Source organism: Cervus elaphus, chromosome 24 (genome assembly GCF_910594005.1).
Source record: "Cervus elaphus chromosome 24, mCerEla1.1, whole genome shotgun sequence".
In the NCBI taxonomy this organism is placed as follows: Eukaryota; Metazoa; Chordata; class Mammalia; order Artiodactyla; family Cervidae; genus Cervus; species Cervus elaphus.
Window position 1 is genome coordinate 39,892,432 of NC_057838.1, and position 12,968 is coordinate 39,905,399.

The 12,968-nt window shown below is 40.1% G+C and overlaps 1 protein-coding gene across 1 annotated transcript in view; it reads left to right on the top strand.

Annotated features, from left to right (window-relative positions):
* The window catches only part of PDZRN3 (PDZ domain containing ring finger 3), a 249,820-nt gene that overhangs the window by 22,986 nt on the left and 213,866 nt on the right, over positions 1-12,968 (top strand). The window contains exon 3 of the mRNA XM_043886647.1: positions 467-574. Within this exon, the coding sequence (XP_043742582.1) occupies positions 467-574 (108 nt within the window). The remainder of the gene's footprint in view (positions 1-466; positions 575-12,968) is intronic.

Genomic DNA, 12,968 nt, shown 5'->3' on the forward strand with positions numbered 1-12,968 from the left:
GGACATGACTGAAAGACCAGACTTTCACTTAGGAAGGTGACACATTAAAATGTTTTGGAAAGGGACTTCCTGGCGGTCCAGTGGTTAAGATTCTTGAGTTTCCACTGCAGAGGGCAGAGGTTCCATCCCTGGTCAGAGAACTGAGATCCCATATGCTGTGCGGCCTGGCCAAAGAAGAAATGTTTTAGAAAGGATGGATTAACTGCCAATCGATGCTACAAAGGGATAGAAGGATTGTGGGTTGGAGGTGGGAGGGACTTACCATTTTATACCTTTTGGTCGGACTCGAATTATTTTACCATGTGTTAATTTTAGTTTAAAACAGATATGAGGGGAAACAGCTGACTTCTATCCCTTTGCCTCTAGTGACACCAGCAAGAGTCCATTACTGTTTTAAGAGTGTTGACTTGATTTTCATGATCAACTTAATGCCTAGCATTCATGCCTTTGTGTTTTTAACCCAAAGGACAACCAAGATGGATCGTCCAGTGAAGGAATCTTTGTATCCAAAATAGTTGACAGTGGGCCCGCAGCCAAGGACGGAGGCCTGCAAATTCACGACAGGATTATTGAGGTATGTGAACACTGCCAGGGTCTTTTATAGTCTGAATGCCATGCAGTCTTCATTCGGCTCAAGGCTAGATGTTTGGTAGAAGAGGGAGGCCTCAACTGGTGGCTCTTTGGGCGGGAGACAGATTTCTCCGATTCTGTGAGACCCCATTGGGTGTTGATTGCCTTGGTGTTAAGTTTTTGTTTATATTCAGTATAGAGAAGCCAAAGCATGAGTGGCTTGTTCACGATTTGGCTCTTTTCATGCGGCTATGCATCTGTTCTATGTGCTTCAGTTGGAGCTTCGTGTGAAAACCACTGGGGAGTTGTGTGTTAGTTAGAACCAGATGAGCAGTCCCTGTTGGGCAAACGGTGACTCTGTTCAGCTTTGGGATCACTCTCACGTCCTCAGAGCTCGCAGCACACGATTATTTCTGCATATATGTCATTCCCCCTTTTCTGTGTCTTGCCTGTTGTCAGTTGTACCAGTTGCTTGACTTAAGGGTTTGCAGACAAAGATTGATATTCAGGAGGACCACTTATCACCACTGTTCTCATTTTCAGTTCTTCACTCATCATTTTAAACTTCTGTGTAGGAGGTTTCTAGTTTTATGCTGGGGGAGGTAGCTATTTCCGCCCAGTCATAGCACCCTTGGGAACAGGGTCAGTGTTGTCCTAGCCTGCCCCGAGCTGCCGAAAGCTGTTTGTGTGGCCTGCTTGTGTGGGCTCTCGTTGCAAAGTCTGATATAAGTGACTATTTTTCGTTTGTGATTTTGACCATTTTGATTGTTCTTTTAATGGGTGAATACGTGGGCTCAATTTGCTGGATTTTCTGTGAGGGGAAAAAATTAAATATGAGAATCCAGGATGAGACGTTAAAGCCCATAAAAAGCTCGCCCATGTGCAGTCACCATAATATAGCACGTTAAGTAGGAAACTGGAAAAATGGCCTTGTGACCACTGGATGTTCTATGTTCCAAACACATTTGCGTAGGGTATCTATACTTCTTGAGTGTATTTCTGGCCTGTTTCAAACCTTGGACTGACTGGAAGCCCTGGCCATGGGATAAGCCACAAGGGAGTCTCACATAACCAACAGAAAAGTGGCCACATGCTTCTGGGAAGGGAACCTTGGGAAGAGAAAGACAGAGTCTCGCTTTTCTGGTCTCATTTGGGTGATTTCTGCAATGTTCAAAGCAGTACAATTCAGGGCAGTTTATATCTTCAGGAAAATAGATGGTTTTATCTCTCTAAGAAAACAAACTAAAAAAGTTATGGTGTAAGAGTTACTTTTGAGAATTAGGGGATGCAGTGTGACAACTTACTTACTAAAAGGATACTTGATCTTGTTTTAAGGACATTATTAACCATGCTACATCCTCCTTGACTTTTTGAAGAGTTCTTAAACTTGGAACTCTTTCTGCTGCATGTTTTAGGGTCAATCTTCCTACTTCCCAGGTCAGCGGAGTGGATTTTCCCTTCCAGGAATTTGCTTGGGCAAGACGCTCTTTCAAGAGCTCCAATGCATCCTTTACTGTCTTCTGTGAAGAGAGAGAGAGAATACATTTTCTGAGACTATTGTTCCAAAAGATAAGTACAGCTTCTGTTGCCAAGGGTTTGGTGGAACAGCCAGTTTCTCTAAGTAATGGAATTTCATTGCTCTTATGTTTTGCAAATGAGCAATGTACAGCTGGGCAGGATTTTCTCTTGGCAAAGCGGGGATCTGTATTTGAAGCGTTCAGTACGGTTTCTGGTAAGTCACATTCTGCTTTTGGACAGTATGTAAAATATTAATCATGTCCCAGTGTTGAGATGCAAAGAGGAATGATCCCAATAGAGAAACAGTAGATGTGTAATTGCAGTTGACACCCCATGCCCTTCTCAGTCAGATTCTAATCTCTTTTGACATGATGCAGTGATCTCTGTGCCTGAAAATGATGTTCCCTGGTTCACCTCATCTCTGTCTGAGTTTATTACCAGGCATGAATTTGATTATTTTAAGTGTGCATGTGGGTTTTATCACTAAGAAGAGTCAGGGGTTTTCTAGTTTTCCGTCAGATTGCTTCCTTTTCAGAGGAGTGGGCAAACTCCCGCGAGACTTTGACCATAAGAACTTTCATTCCGGTGAAAGGATTCTTATATTAAATCCATAGGGACCGAGTGAGTCTTGTCCTCAGCAGAGTTGTCAGCAGTTACCCTGTTCCTACTGCTCTTTGTTCCCTGAGAACAGAACAGTAGATCGTGCCCACATCAGAGTCACGCACACTCACCTTGATTTTTATAAGAATTATTGTGAAATGCCATCAATACTATCATGAAACAAAATTCACAACTAACTTTTATATATTGGCTTGGCCAGAGAGTTCCTTTGGGTTTTTCTGTAAGCTGGTTTATGGAAGAACCAGAACCGGCTTTCTGATCAACTTGATATACGCATCTAGGGGTGGATTTTGTACTGACTTGGAATAGAAGAATAAAAGGGAGATCATTTATAAAAAACTGTATGGATCAGTGTGTAAATGCTCAGGCCCGACAACATTAGAAGACACTGTGATGTTTACTGCCAGGTTCTGGTACCTCCGTGTGGACTCATCGTGGTTACACCAGCTACTTGTCTGCTGGGTCCAGGTGGGCGGTGCTGTGGATTCAGGAATTGCTCTCCACAGTTGCATTTTCCAGGGTGGTGAACAGATTGTGGTTATGATATGGCACAAAAAAACCTGCAGTCTTCCTTTGATCTACACACATCTGTGTGTATATATTTTTTTTATTGTGGTCAGATCTACATAACATGCAATTTACCGTTGTCACCATTTTGAAGTGTACTTTCCTGTGGCGTTAAGTACGTGCATGCCGTCGTGCACCCATCACCACCGTCCATCTCCAGAACTTTTTTCTCTTCCCAAACTAGAACTGTAGCCACTAAACCACCCCTCTTCCCCTCACCCAGTTCCTGGTTGCCTCCTTCTACTTTCTGTTTCTATGCATTTGACAACTGTTTGTGCCCCGTGTAAGTGGAATCACCCAGCATTTATCTTTCTGTGTAAGTGAGTGAGTACACACCGTGTGCTTACACTGTGTCCTTCAGGATTGTCTGTGTACTTGTAGCTTGTGTCAGGATTCCTTTCTTTTTAAAGCTGAATGCTATTCTACTGTATGTGTAGAAGTATATACCATATTTTGTTTACCCATTTCTCCATTAATGAACGTTTGGCTTGCTTTCCCCTTTATGCTGTGGTGAGTAATACTGCTGAGACATGGGTGTGTAATCTGTGTGTATTTAAACTGCAACCCCTAAAACCCCCTTAGTGTTTGTATGTAAAACAGAGTTAGAATCTGCACTCGGGTACTTATTAAAAGTGTGCTATTTTATCTTTACTAATGTCTGGAATGATATGGGGAAGTTATCCTGAAAGTCGAATAATTCTTCACTGTCCAAGACTCTGTGCATTGTAGGGCTTCTAGCATCCCTGGTCCCCACCTCTGTCTTTGCGACAGTGAAAATCACTTCCATAGATTTCCACCAGTACCTCTGGCTATGATAGGGACCCCAAAGAGGATGACTGGGGTAGAGATTTGTCCTGTTCCCAAAGCTTATGTTGCCAGGCACCTCGTGTGGAAGCTTGTTCTTGTATTGTGCTCACTCCCCACTTGGTGGTAAGTGAATTTCTCTAACCGTTGTCTGGGTTAAATGCAAGGTCCTGTTTCTGCTTTGAGATAATAAATGCAATTCTCCAAATGCAGTGAAGGCGGGACAGTTAAGCCCTCTGTTGCCAGAAACCTTTATTTTGTACAGTCCTCTGTAAATCTCTGTTCATCTCGGGAGTGTTACGATTCGGAGACTGAGGCATGTAGTCACAGAAGTCGTGTATCCTCAGCGGCTTTTGTGTAAATCAGTCATTCTCCGTTTGCTCTAGCTTTAGTTAATGTGTCATTGCTGAAAAGTCTGAGTCACAGAGTTGACTAGAATGGATGAGCACTGTCTTCCATTCCCAAAGTGGGCCACGTGGTAAAGTGAGATTTTACTTAGTGAAGATAGTATTCTCCCACCAACTAAAATTGCAGAATGGCACGTGGATTCACCTGGAAAGGTGTTTAGTTTTAGGAAAAGCAGTAGAAGATGCTCTTTTTTTTTTCCATTTATTTTTTATTTTGACATAATTTCAGACTTACATCAATGAATTCCTCTACAATCTCTACCCAGATTCCCTCAATATTAACATCTACTACATTTACTTTATCCTTTTCTGTCTCTACTCCTGTTCCTAAATACATCAGTGTGTGTTTCTTAGGAATAAGACCTTCTGTTATGTAACTGCAGTCCAGTTATCTAAATCACGAAATACACATTGGTAGGGTACTGTTGTCTCGTCTACAGCATTTAGTCTGATTTTTGATCTTACAGTGTCTGCGATAGCAAGAGCAAATCCCAGATCATAGGTTTTATTTGGTTGTCCTATATCTTTAGTTTTCTTTCCTTTAGAGCAGTGCCTCAGTTTTGTCTCCCGTGCTACTGATATTTTTGCAGAATGCAAACTAGGTCTTTTGTATAAACTCTCTCAATTTGGTATGGATTCAGGTCATACATTTTGGGTAGGAGAAGAGATGGTGTGTACTTTTCCGTGCATCCTGTCAAGAGTCACGTGATGTCACTTTGTCCTTTTTGTGGTGATGTTAGCTTGGACTGCTTGGTTGAACGTGATATCACTTTGTCCTTTTTTGGTGATGTTAGCTTGGACTGCTTGGTTGAAGGCCTGTCTGCCAGATTTCCCTGCTGTGCAGGTGCTGTTTTCTCCTTTTTTCTGGTATCTTGTCGGGGTAGAGGGGCTATGTTGAGGTTGTGTTAATATCCTGTTGAGACTCGCATACGCTGATTTTCACATCCACTTACAGGTTTTCCTTGAATTTATTATTACCATGGTTGACAAGTGGTGATTTACTGACTACATTCCTTCTGTGTTTATTAGTTGTAAGAAAAAGAGTTTTTTCCTCGCTATTTTTTCTACCTGTCTATCTCCATCTCTTTGCCTGTTTCAGTATGGACTCATGGAGTCTTATAATTTGTGTTCACATTGGCCAGTTTGGGCCAGAAGGACCTCCTTCTAACTAGTTCCTCTATCCTTTGGTGTGTTCCCATCACTTTTTGAGCACTTGTTACTTTCTGGAACCGCAAGGTGTCCCAGGCTCATCTTGTACTTTGCTGGCCCCAGCTCTAGAGTCCACTTTTTTTCCAAGTAGCTCTGACTCCATTGAGTGGAGTGTGAGTGGCATTTAGAAATCAAATTCAGCTGCTTGCATGATCGTTACACTTGAGGTTTCATTGTTCCTAGGCACCCTCAGCAGACAGAGTTAGAAAATATAAATATCTACGCACACACACATTATCATCATCAACAACAGCACGCATCTCTCCATGTATTTCTTCATGCATCCTTTTCTATATTAATATTTTGAAAACTATGTCTGCATCATTACCTCCAATTCCAATCCAAATCTGTGTGGTTAATTTTTTCCTTCTCTGAGGATTGGTAACTCCTAGAGGGATCCCTTTTGAAATAGTAATGAATATACTCTCTTCTTTTGAATCAGCTCACTGATATTTGCTTAGATGTTATCAGTGAACTAAAAATTGTTGATGGCAATTATTTAAAATATCTCCACACTAGTTCCATTTTTTCAGGAAAAATATCCTATAAAGTATATGATTTTACTGTTATACTCTTCTTTCATGATGGGGAAAGAAAGCTCAGTATTTCTTATGTAACTGCATACTGTTGCTAAACAGGCAGAGAGATGCACAAGCCATTTGGGTTAATATTCAAAATAGACATGTGGGTCTCTGCCCTTGTCCTCTGCAGTGCTGTTCGCCACACTCAGCAGAGAGGAAAGAATTCTATAGCAGTTACTCTCTTAAGAGGTACGACCCATTCTTGTCAATTTGAGATCTCTAACTTGGCCTCAGTTACACAAATACTCTGTTTTGATGAAAGAGATATGGTATAATTCAAGCTATGTTGAGAATTGTTGAGAAGTTCTTTTTTAGCTGCAAAAATAAACAGGTTTTAGAGACCCCTTATGAGTGATGGATTCCAACTCTGTTTCCAGAGGCAGAGACTAGAGTTTCACCTTAGATACTAACTGCAGTTGGTTGCCAGTGTTGAACCCTGGATTGCGTTGTGGAAGGATTCTGAGACCGTGTCTAGATGGAGAGGGATGAATGTAGTGACCGTTTAGAGATGTTTGCCTTGGACACAAGAGAGGCGGGGTGCCAGCTTGACTCTGGATTTGTTATCTCTGGATGGACTCAGATGTTTTTGGAATGACAACTTTGTCATTTGGAAGTAATGTCTCCTTTCATTGGCAAAGTGCGTATTTAATAATAATGTATCAGCTTTCGTTGGCATAGTGCATATTTAATAATAATGTATCAGCCGTTCTTCTCAGTCTTCGGATGTAAAATAATAAAACAATACCTTTGTTGCATCTTGTCTTTTATTCCCCCCCTGTTTAAGGACTCTCTTCACTTTCATCTATTCTTATAACCTGTCCTACAGCAATAGAAGTTCTGGCAAAATTAAGGCAACTCCTTTCCTTCCTATTAGAAGGCACATACTGAGGTGGAAAGAGCCCTGAGATTTCAATAAAAATTAAACCTAAAACCCAGGTTTAGGTTTCTACTCAGTTATTCACTCTGTGGTTTTAGTGTCCTAAATGCTGAGCCTCAATCTCTTCATCTCTACAATGAGAAGAGAATTACACTCTGTCTCCCATGCCTGTCATGTTGTTTGGGTAGAGCTTGGAGATAATGTAAGTCAAAGGAATTTTGCTGTTAAGTGCAAGTATTTTTTTTTTTTAGTTAAAATTTTAGTATCTTATACAAGAACTCAATACCAAAGCTGAGTATATAAGTCAGCAATAATACTTCTGAGATTTGTTTTCCCCTTGCATGTTTTAGCCAGAATGTAGTGTTGCTGTAGGACCTTTGTGAAAACCTTTATGTGTTTCAGGAAGATATACTTTCCAGAATTAACCGTGTAACCAATTAACACAAGTATTTCCTCTTGACTCCCAGTTGCCTTTTAAAAAATAATATGATGTATTAATTTTTTTCTAATGACTGTAGTGACTTGGTTTTATTGCTGTTGTTATTTTCTTATTACAGTTTTGCCATTAAAACCAGTTTTTCAAAAAGAATAGAAAAAGCAGACTAGGGTTTTCAGTGAACATCTTTGTAACAGACATCACTGCACACCAGCCGGATACTCTAGGTGAAAACTGGAACATGTGCCATGATGCAGTTTGTTTTAAAGGCATTTGTATGCATATTAGTCTTTCCATAGGAAAAAAATGCTCAGCATTAATAAAACATTTTAAGGTTTTAAATAAAGTTGTAGCGTGGGATTATGGGGAAACTTTGAAGTTTTTAAAGTCACATTTTTAAAATGTTGGAAATCTTCTGCCAAGAAGTGAGTGTTCATTTTTGTAATCCACAAAAGCAGTGTAAAATGTGGTGAGCTAGAAGTTTCTTTTGAATTCCAAGTATAACAGTGTTGACTCCTGCTTGTATGTTTCCTTTAAAAGTTACTTGCCATTCTCTTTTCCACCAGCTCCTAGCACATGGCCCTGGGTACAGACTGTGTGGGCAGCCTCTGGAAGCTCTTCCCTCCCATCCTCTGCCCAGATGATCCGAGTTCACTGTCTCTTGATACTGTATTGTGTGGGAGTTGTGACTCCACAGAAATTTTAAATCTATCCCTCTGGGTCGACCCTTAGTAAGAAGAGTTAATTAGCTCTTCCATAAAGTGCTTTAAAATCAAGGTTAAATCAGAAGTGACTGGCATCCCCATTAAATTTTTCTGATGAAGATTAGGTCCAAAAATTAAGTCTTTGGTAATTTCCCAACAACAGCAAAACAGCAAATCCTTGACAGCAGAAGAGATAAGATACAGTTTCTGTTCCGTTGTCTTCTAGACTCTTAAGTGTGGGGGTTTTGAGAACAAGAACCCATGTCAGTTTTGTTTTGTTTTTTAAGTAAGCTTTTGTCTTTCAGTCTGTTGGTATAAGACACAAAGAACTGGATGCACTTTTATCAAATTTGGAAGGAATGTTTGGGCTGCGTGTATGCGTGTCTGACTCTTCGCGACCCTACAGACTGTAGCCTGCCAGGCTCCTCTGTCCATGGAATTTTCCAGGCAAGAATACTGGAGTGGGTTGCCATTTCCTACTCCAGGATGTTTGGGATGATCTGACAGCTATGAACTGTATGTAAAATAAGCTTTGTGGGAGAAGCCCTGGGGGAACCTTTCAAAGCAGTGGGTCCACATCACTTGGAAACAAAATCGGAGCAGAGGGCCTACGGATGAGGGGACGGGGCAGGAGGAGGGAGTGTTGGGTTATGAACCGTCCGTGGGATTACACGTGGAAGGCTCGGTCAGACTGGCAGCTACAAGTGCCGATTTGCGGGTATGCCCCTGTCACTGAAAGCCCCCTATAGCCCAGGGTGGGCAGCTGCAGCAGCGTGGTTTTGTCTGATGATGGTGAGTGGTTCCCATGAGCCTCCAGGGGAGGGCAGCTGGGATGCCGTTCTCTTGTCTGTGTCTGTTTTGACTGTCATTCGAAGTGCAGAGCGCCTGGGTCCCACCCCTCTTCTCCTGAGGGTGGCACTCCCTGCTTCCCTTTGGCTTGTTTGATTCTCTTAATTTCCATCTTCTCTCACTTCCTCTTTTCCTGCTATTACTAGTGAGGCAGTTGACAGCTCTGGGGACCAAGAGAACTGGAAGCCTAAGAGTGCGTGGTTTCTTTGCCACTCCCCAAAGAAACATGTCGGTCTGCTTTTTAAAATAAGCTAAATATAGTTAGGTTTTATTTTTTAATATCTGGAGAAACTTTGGGGCAGATTAGAAGATGCTGACTGTCTGTAATCAAAGGAGGCAGTTTTTGTTCATTTCCTAGAGTGACTGTTGCTGGGACATTAGTGTTTCTACACATGCTGATTTGAGAATTCATTAACCAAAGACATGCAACTCATATTAGGTGTTTGTTGAAAGAGTTGAAGAGGGAATGGACTATATAGAGTGATCTCTGGGCGTGGGCTTATTGAAAATCTTCATGTTGTGTGAGTTCTTAGGCCCCCAGTGGAAGAAGAACCATCAGCAGGCATGCGTTCACCTGTTGGAGGTAAGCTGTGTTCTCCCTGATACTGAGATAGGCCAGAATGGATGGTGAGCTCATATGTGGTCCCTGGTTCTGGGAAGTTTCCGTGTCAGACCAGTGGACAGAAGAAGGTAGCTGACACTAGGGTCACAAGAAAGGCAGTCAGCATATAGAGTAGTTAGGATTCAGTGGACTCAGATCAAGTTTTTAATTCTAGTTCTCCTATTGCCAACCTTGCAAACTTGGACAGGTTTCTTCTCCTCTCTCAGCAGTGCTTTCTTCTGTAAAATATGAAAACCATTTAGACATACCGTGGGGATGCTGCAGGTCCAGTTTCAGACGACTGCAACAAAGCAAATATCACAATAAAGCAAGCCACACAAAATTTTTTGATTTGCCAGAGCATTTAAAAGTGATGTTCATGCTATACTGATAAGTGGCAATAGCATTCTATCTTAAAAAATGTACAGACCTTATTTTCAAAATACTTTATTGCTAAAAAAATGCCTAGCATCACTGATCACAGTTCACCATAGCAAGTATAATAGTTGTGAAAACATTTGAAATAGTGTGAGAACTATCAAAATGTGACAGAGACATGGAAACGCTGTTGAAAATGATGTCAATAGAATTGCCTGACTCAGCTTTGCCACAGACCTTCCATTTGTAAGAAACCCAGTAATCTTCAAAGCTCTATAAAGACAAAGCACGATAAAACAAGGTCTGCCTGTACATATATCACGGGGTTGCTGCAATAAAGAATATAATACATGTGTCTGAAAACTGTAAATTTGGCTCCAGAATAAACACTCCGCAGGTGGTTAGCTTTGCTGGGTTTACTGTCGTTCTGGAGAGGCTGGACCAGAGGACCTTGCAACAAGCCAGCGCTTTGATGACGGTTCTGTGGCACGGTTTCATAAACCCAAAATTACAGTTGTGACTAGATCACTTTAATTTGTTTTAGATTTCTTTTATTTAATTAGTGGCCCTTTGAATCTGGGTGGAGAAGGAGCTGTCACTTCCTAAGGCCATATAAATCTCAGTAATTGATCAATCAGGAGTAATTCTTAGTTTACATCTTAGTGTGAAGCTGGTAACTCATTGCATATGTGGTGACTTCAGTGTTCTAAAAATAAAACGATTGCGTGTTTAATAGCTATTTTTAAAGTGCCTGAATAGATGAAAATTTACATTTTTATCCTGACTCATGAGGAGTATTGAAATTTTCTTAAAATTATAGAGTTTGTATTTCTTTGAACCAAATCTTCCCTTAAGATGGCACGCTGCATCACATTCTTTGTAGGGTAACATTTTTGTATATTGATATGAATGTAGTACACCCATGTAGAAAATTTTATATATATGGTAAAGAGTTAAGATGAAAAAAGAAATCCTGGTAGTAAGCATTATCTTGACAAAACCTAATCAGTTTGCTTAATCACAGGGTATTAATGGCCTATGTATTAGAATCTAATGAGCCATGGAAATTGCATATGGAGCACATATTATTTTCATTTCTTGTTCTAAAGTCTAGCTTAAATGAATTGGTAAGAGCACATGTAAAATAGGATGAAGTATTTTTTTTTATAGTAATGTTACTGGATTTCAAATACTTCACATCATTCTCTGAAATATCTGAGTCATTATGCTTATAGGGACCACAGGGGAATATTAACATATGTAGGGGGCTTGGAATAGAATTGCTGGTGATAAAGGAATTTTAAAGGGGGAATCAAGCAAGAAAAAATATTTTATCTAATTTTTATTGAAAGTTCAAAACATTAATACTATCAGTAGAGTAACATCTTAATTTTCCTTGGTGGCTAAAAGGTAAAATTGAAAACTGAAAAAAACTTTCCGCTTTGCTTTTGGAGAATGAAAGGTAGTAAGTAGCCATTGGAGAAGTTTATAATTTCTCCGTTCAGCTGCCCTGATCAGCATGTGGGTATATCTGAAGGACTGATTGCATTTGGTATTTGAAATGGCAGAGGGAAACATCAGATAGAAGAAAGACATTAAATGCTGCATTTGGCTGAATCTTTTTCAGATTCATCGTTTTCAGAGAAGCATTACTTCAACCTCAGTATCTGCATTTTCAAGTTCTAAACCACATTTTAACTTTAATTAGTCATAAACCTTTAATAAACTGTGTTTTGACAAATAAGGTTTTTTTTTTTTTTTGAAAGATTGCTTAAAGAGCTTGTAGAAGCTGCATGTATATGTATGACTCCATGTAGGAATTATACATGTTTATGAATCTGGGAGTGAGTGTTTATGCCTGAATATATTGACTTCAAGTGAGTTACTTGAGAGATTTTGGTTTTATTTTGTATGAGTTGGTCATTGTAGACCCAGGACAAATTGGATGAAGTTTTAAGCTGTTTTGAATATAGTCCTTGTTTAATTAATATAGAGAAATGAAAGAAGAATCCTTTGGACACGTGGTATCATGTAAAGTGCAGGCCGGGAAATCTTTGTTTTGACAGGGTTGTTTAATTGCCTTCGAAGTCTGTTCATAGGTAAGATTAAGCTAATTTGCCTGATGTGATTAGTACATCTTAAAAGTGAAATGCAGACAGTCTCCTCTGCTACATTTACTAGGTTTAATAGAATGTACAGGATGTTACACTAATTCAGAAAGAGGACAAGGAAGGAAGTTGTTACATATATTGAAATGATGTTTTCCTTTCTCCTTCAGTTTGTTTGAAAGTTAAGTCTATGGAAGGGTTTGTTGCTTTTTGCCATAATTAGAACACTAAAGGCATTCAGTATGATCTGTTTGTGGCCGGTTGTTATAGTTGATCCCAGTTCTCAGTGACCTTTTAAAACTTAAAATAGAAGAAATTTAAGAAGAGAAAGATCGATATATTTCTTTTTATTCAGAATCAACTTAGTCCAGCCTTAATTAAGCGTGGTGTGTATAAGAAGTACAAGCCAGAGGGTTAGAAAAATAGCATCGTATCATCTCCTGAGAGCACCAACCTTAAATTGTTGTAAGACAATGTGAGAGAGAAATTAGTCCTCTGATACACCCCGGAGCACAAGAGAGAAGCTACGGTCATCCTTGGAAAATCAGGGTTGGGAATAGTCAGCTAAGCCAAAATCAGGGTTGGGAATAGTCAGCTAAGCCAAAATCAGGGTTGGGAATAGTCAGCTAAGCCAAAATCAGGGTTGGGAATAGTCAGCTAAGCCAAAATCAGGGTTGGGAATAGTCAGCTAAGCCAAAATCAGGGTTGGGAATAGTCAGCTAAGCCAATTTAGCATTT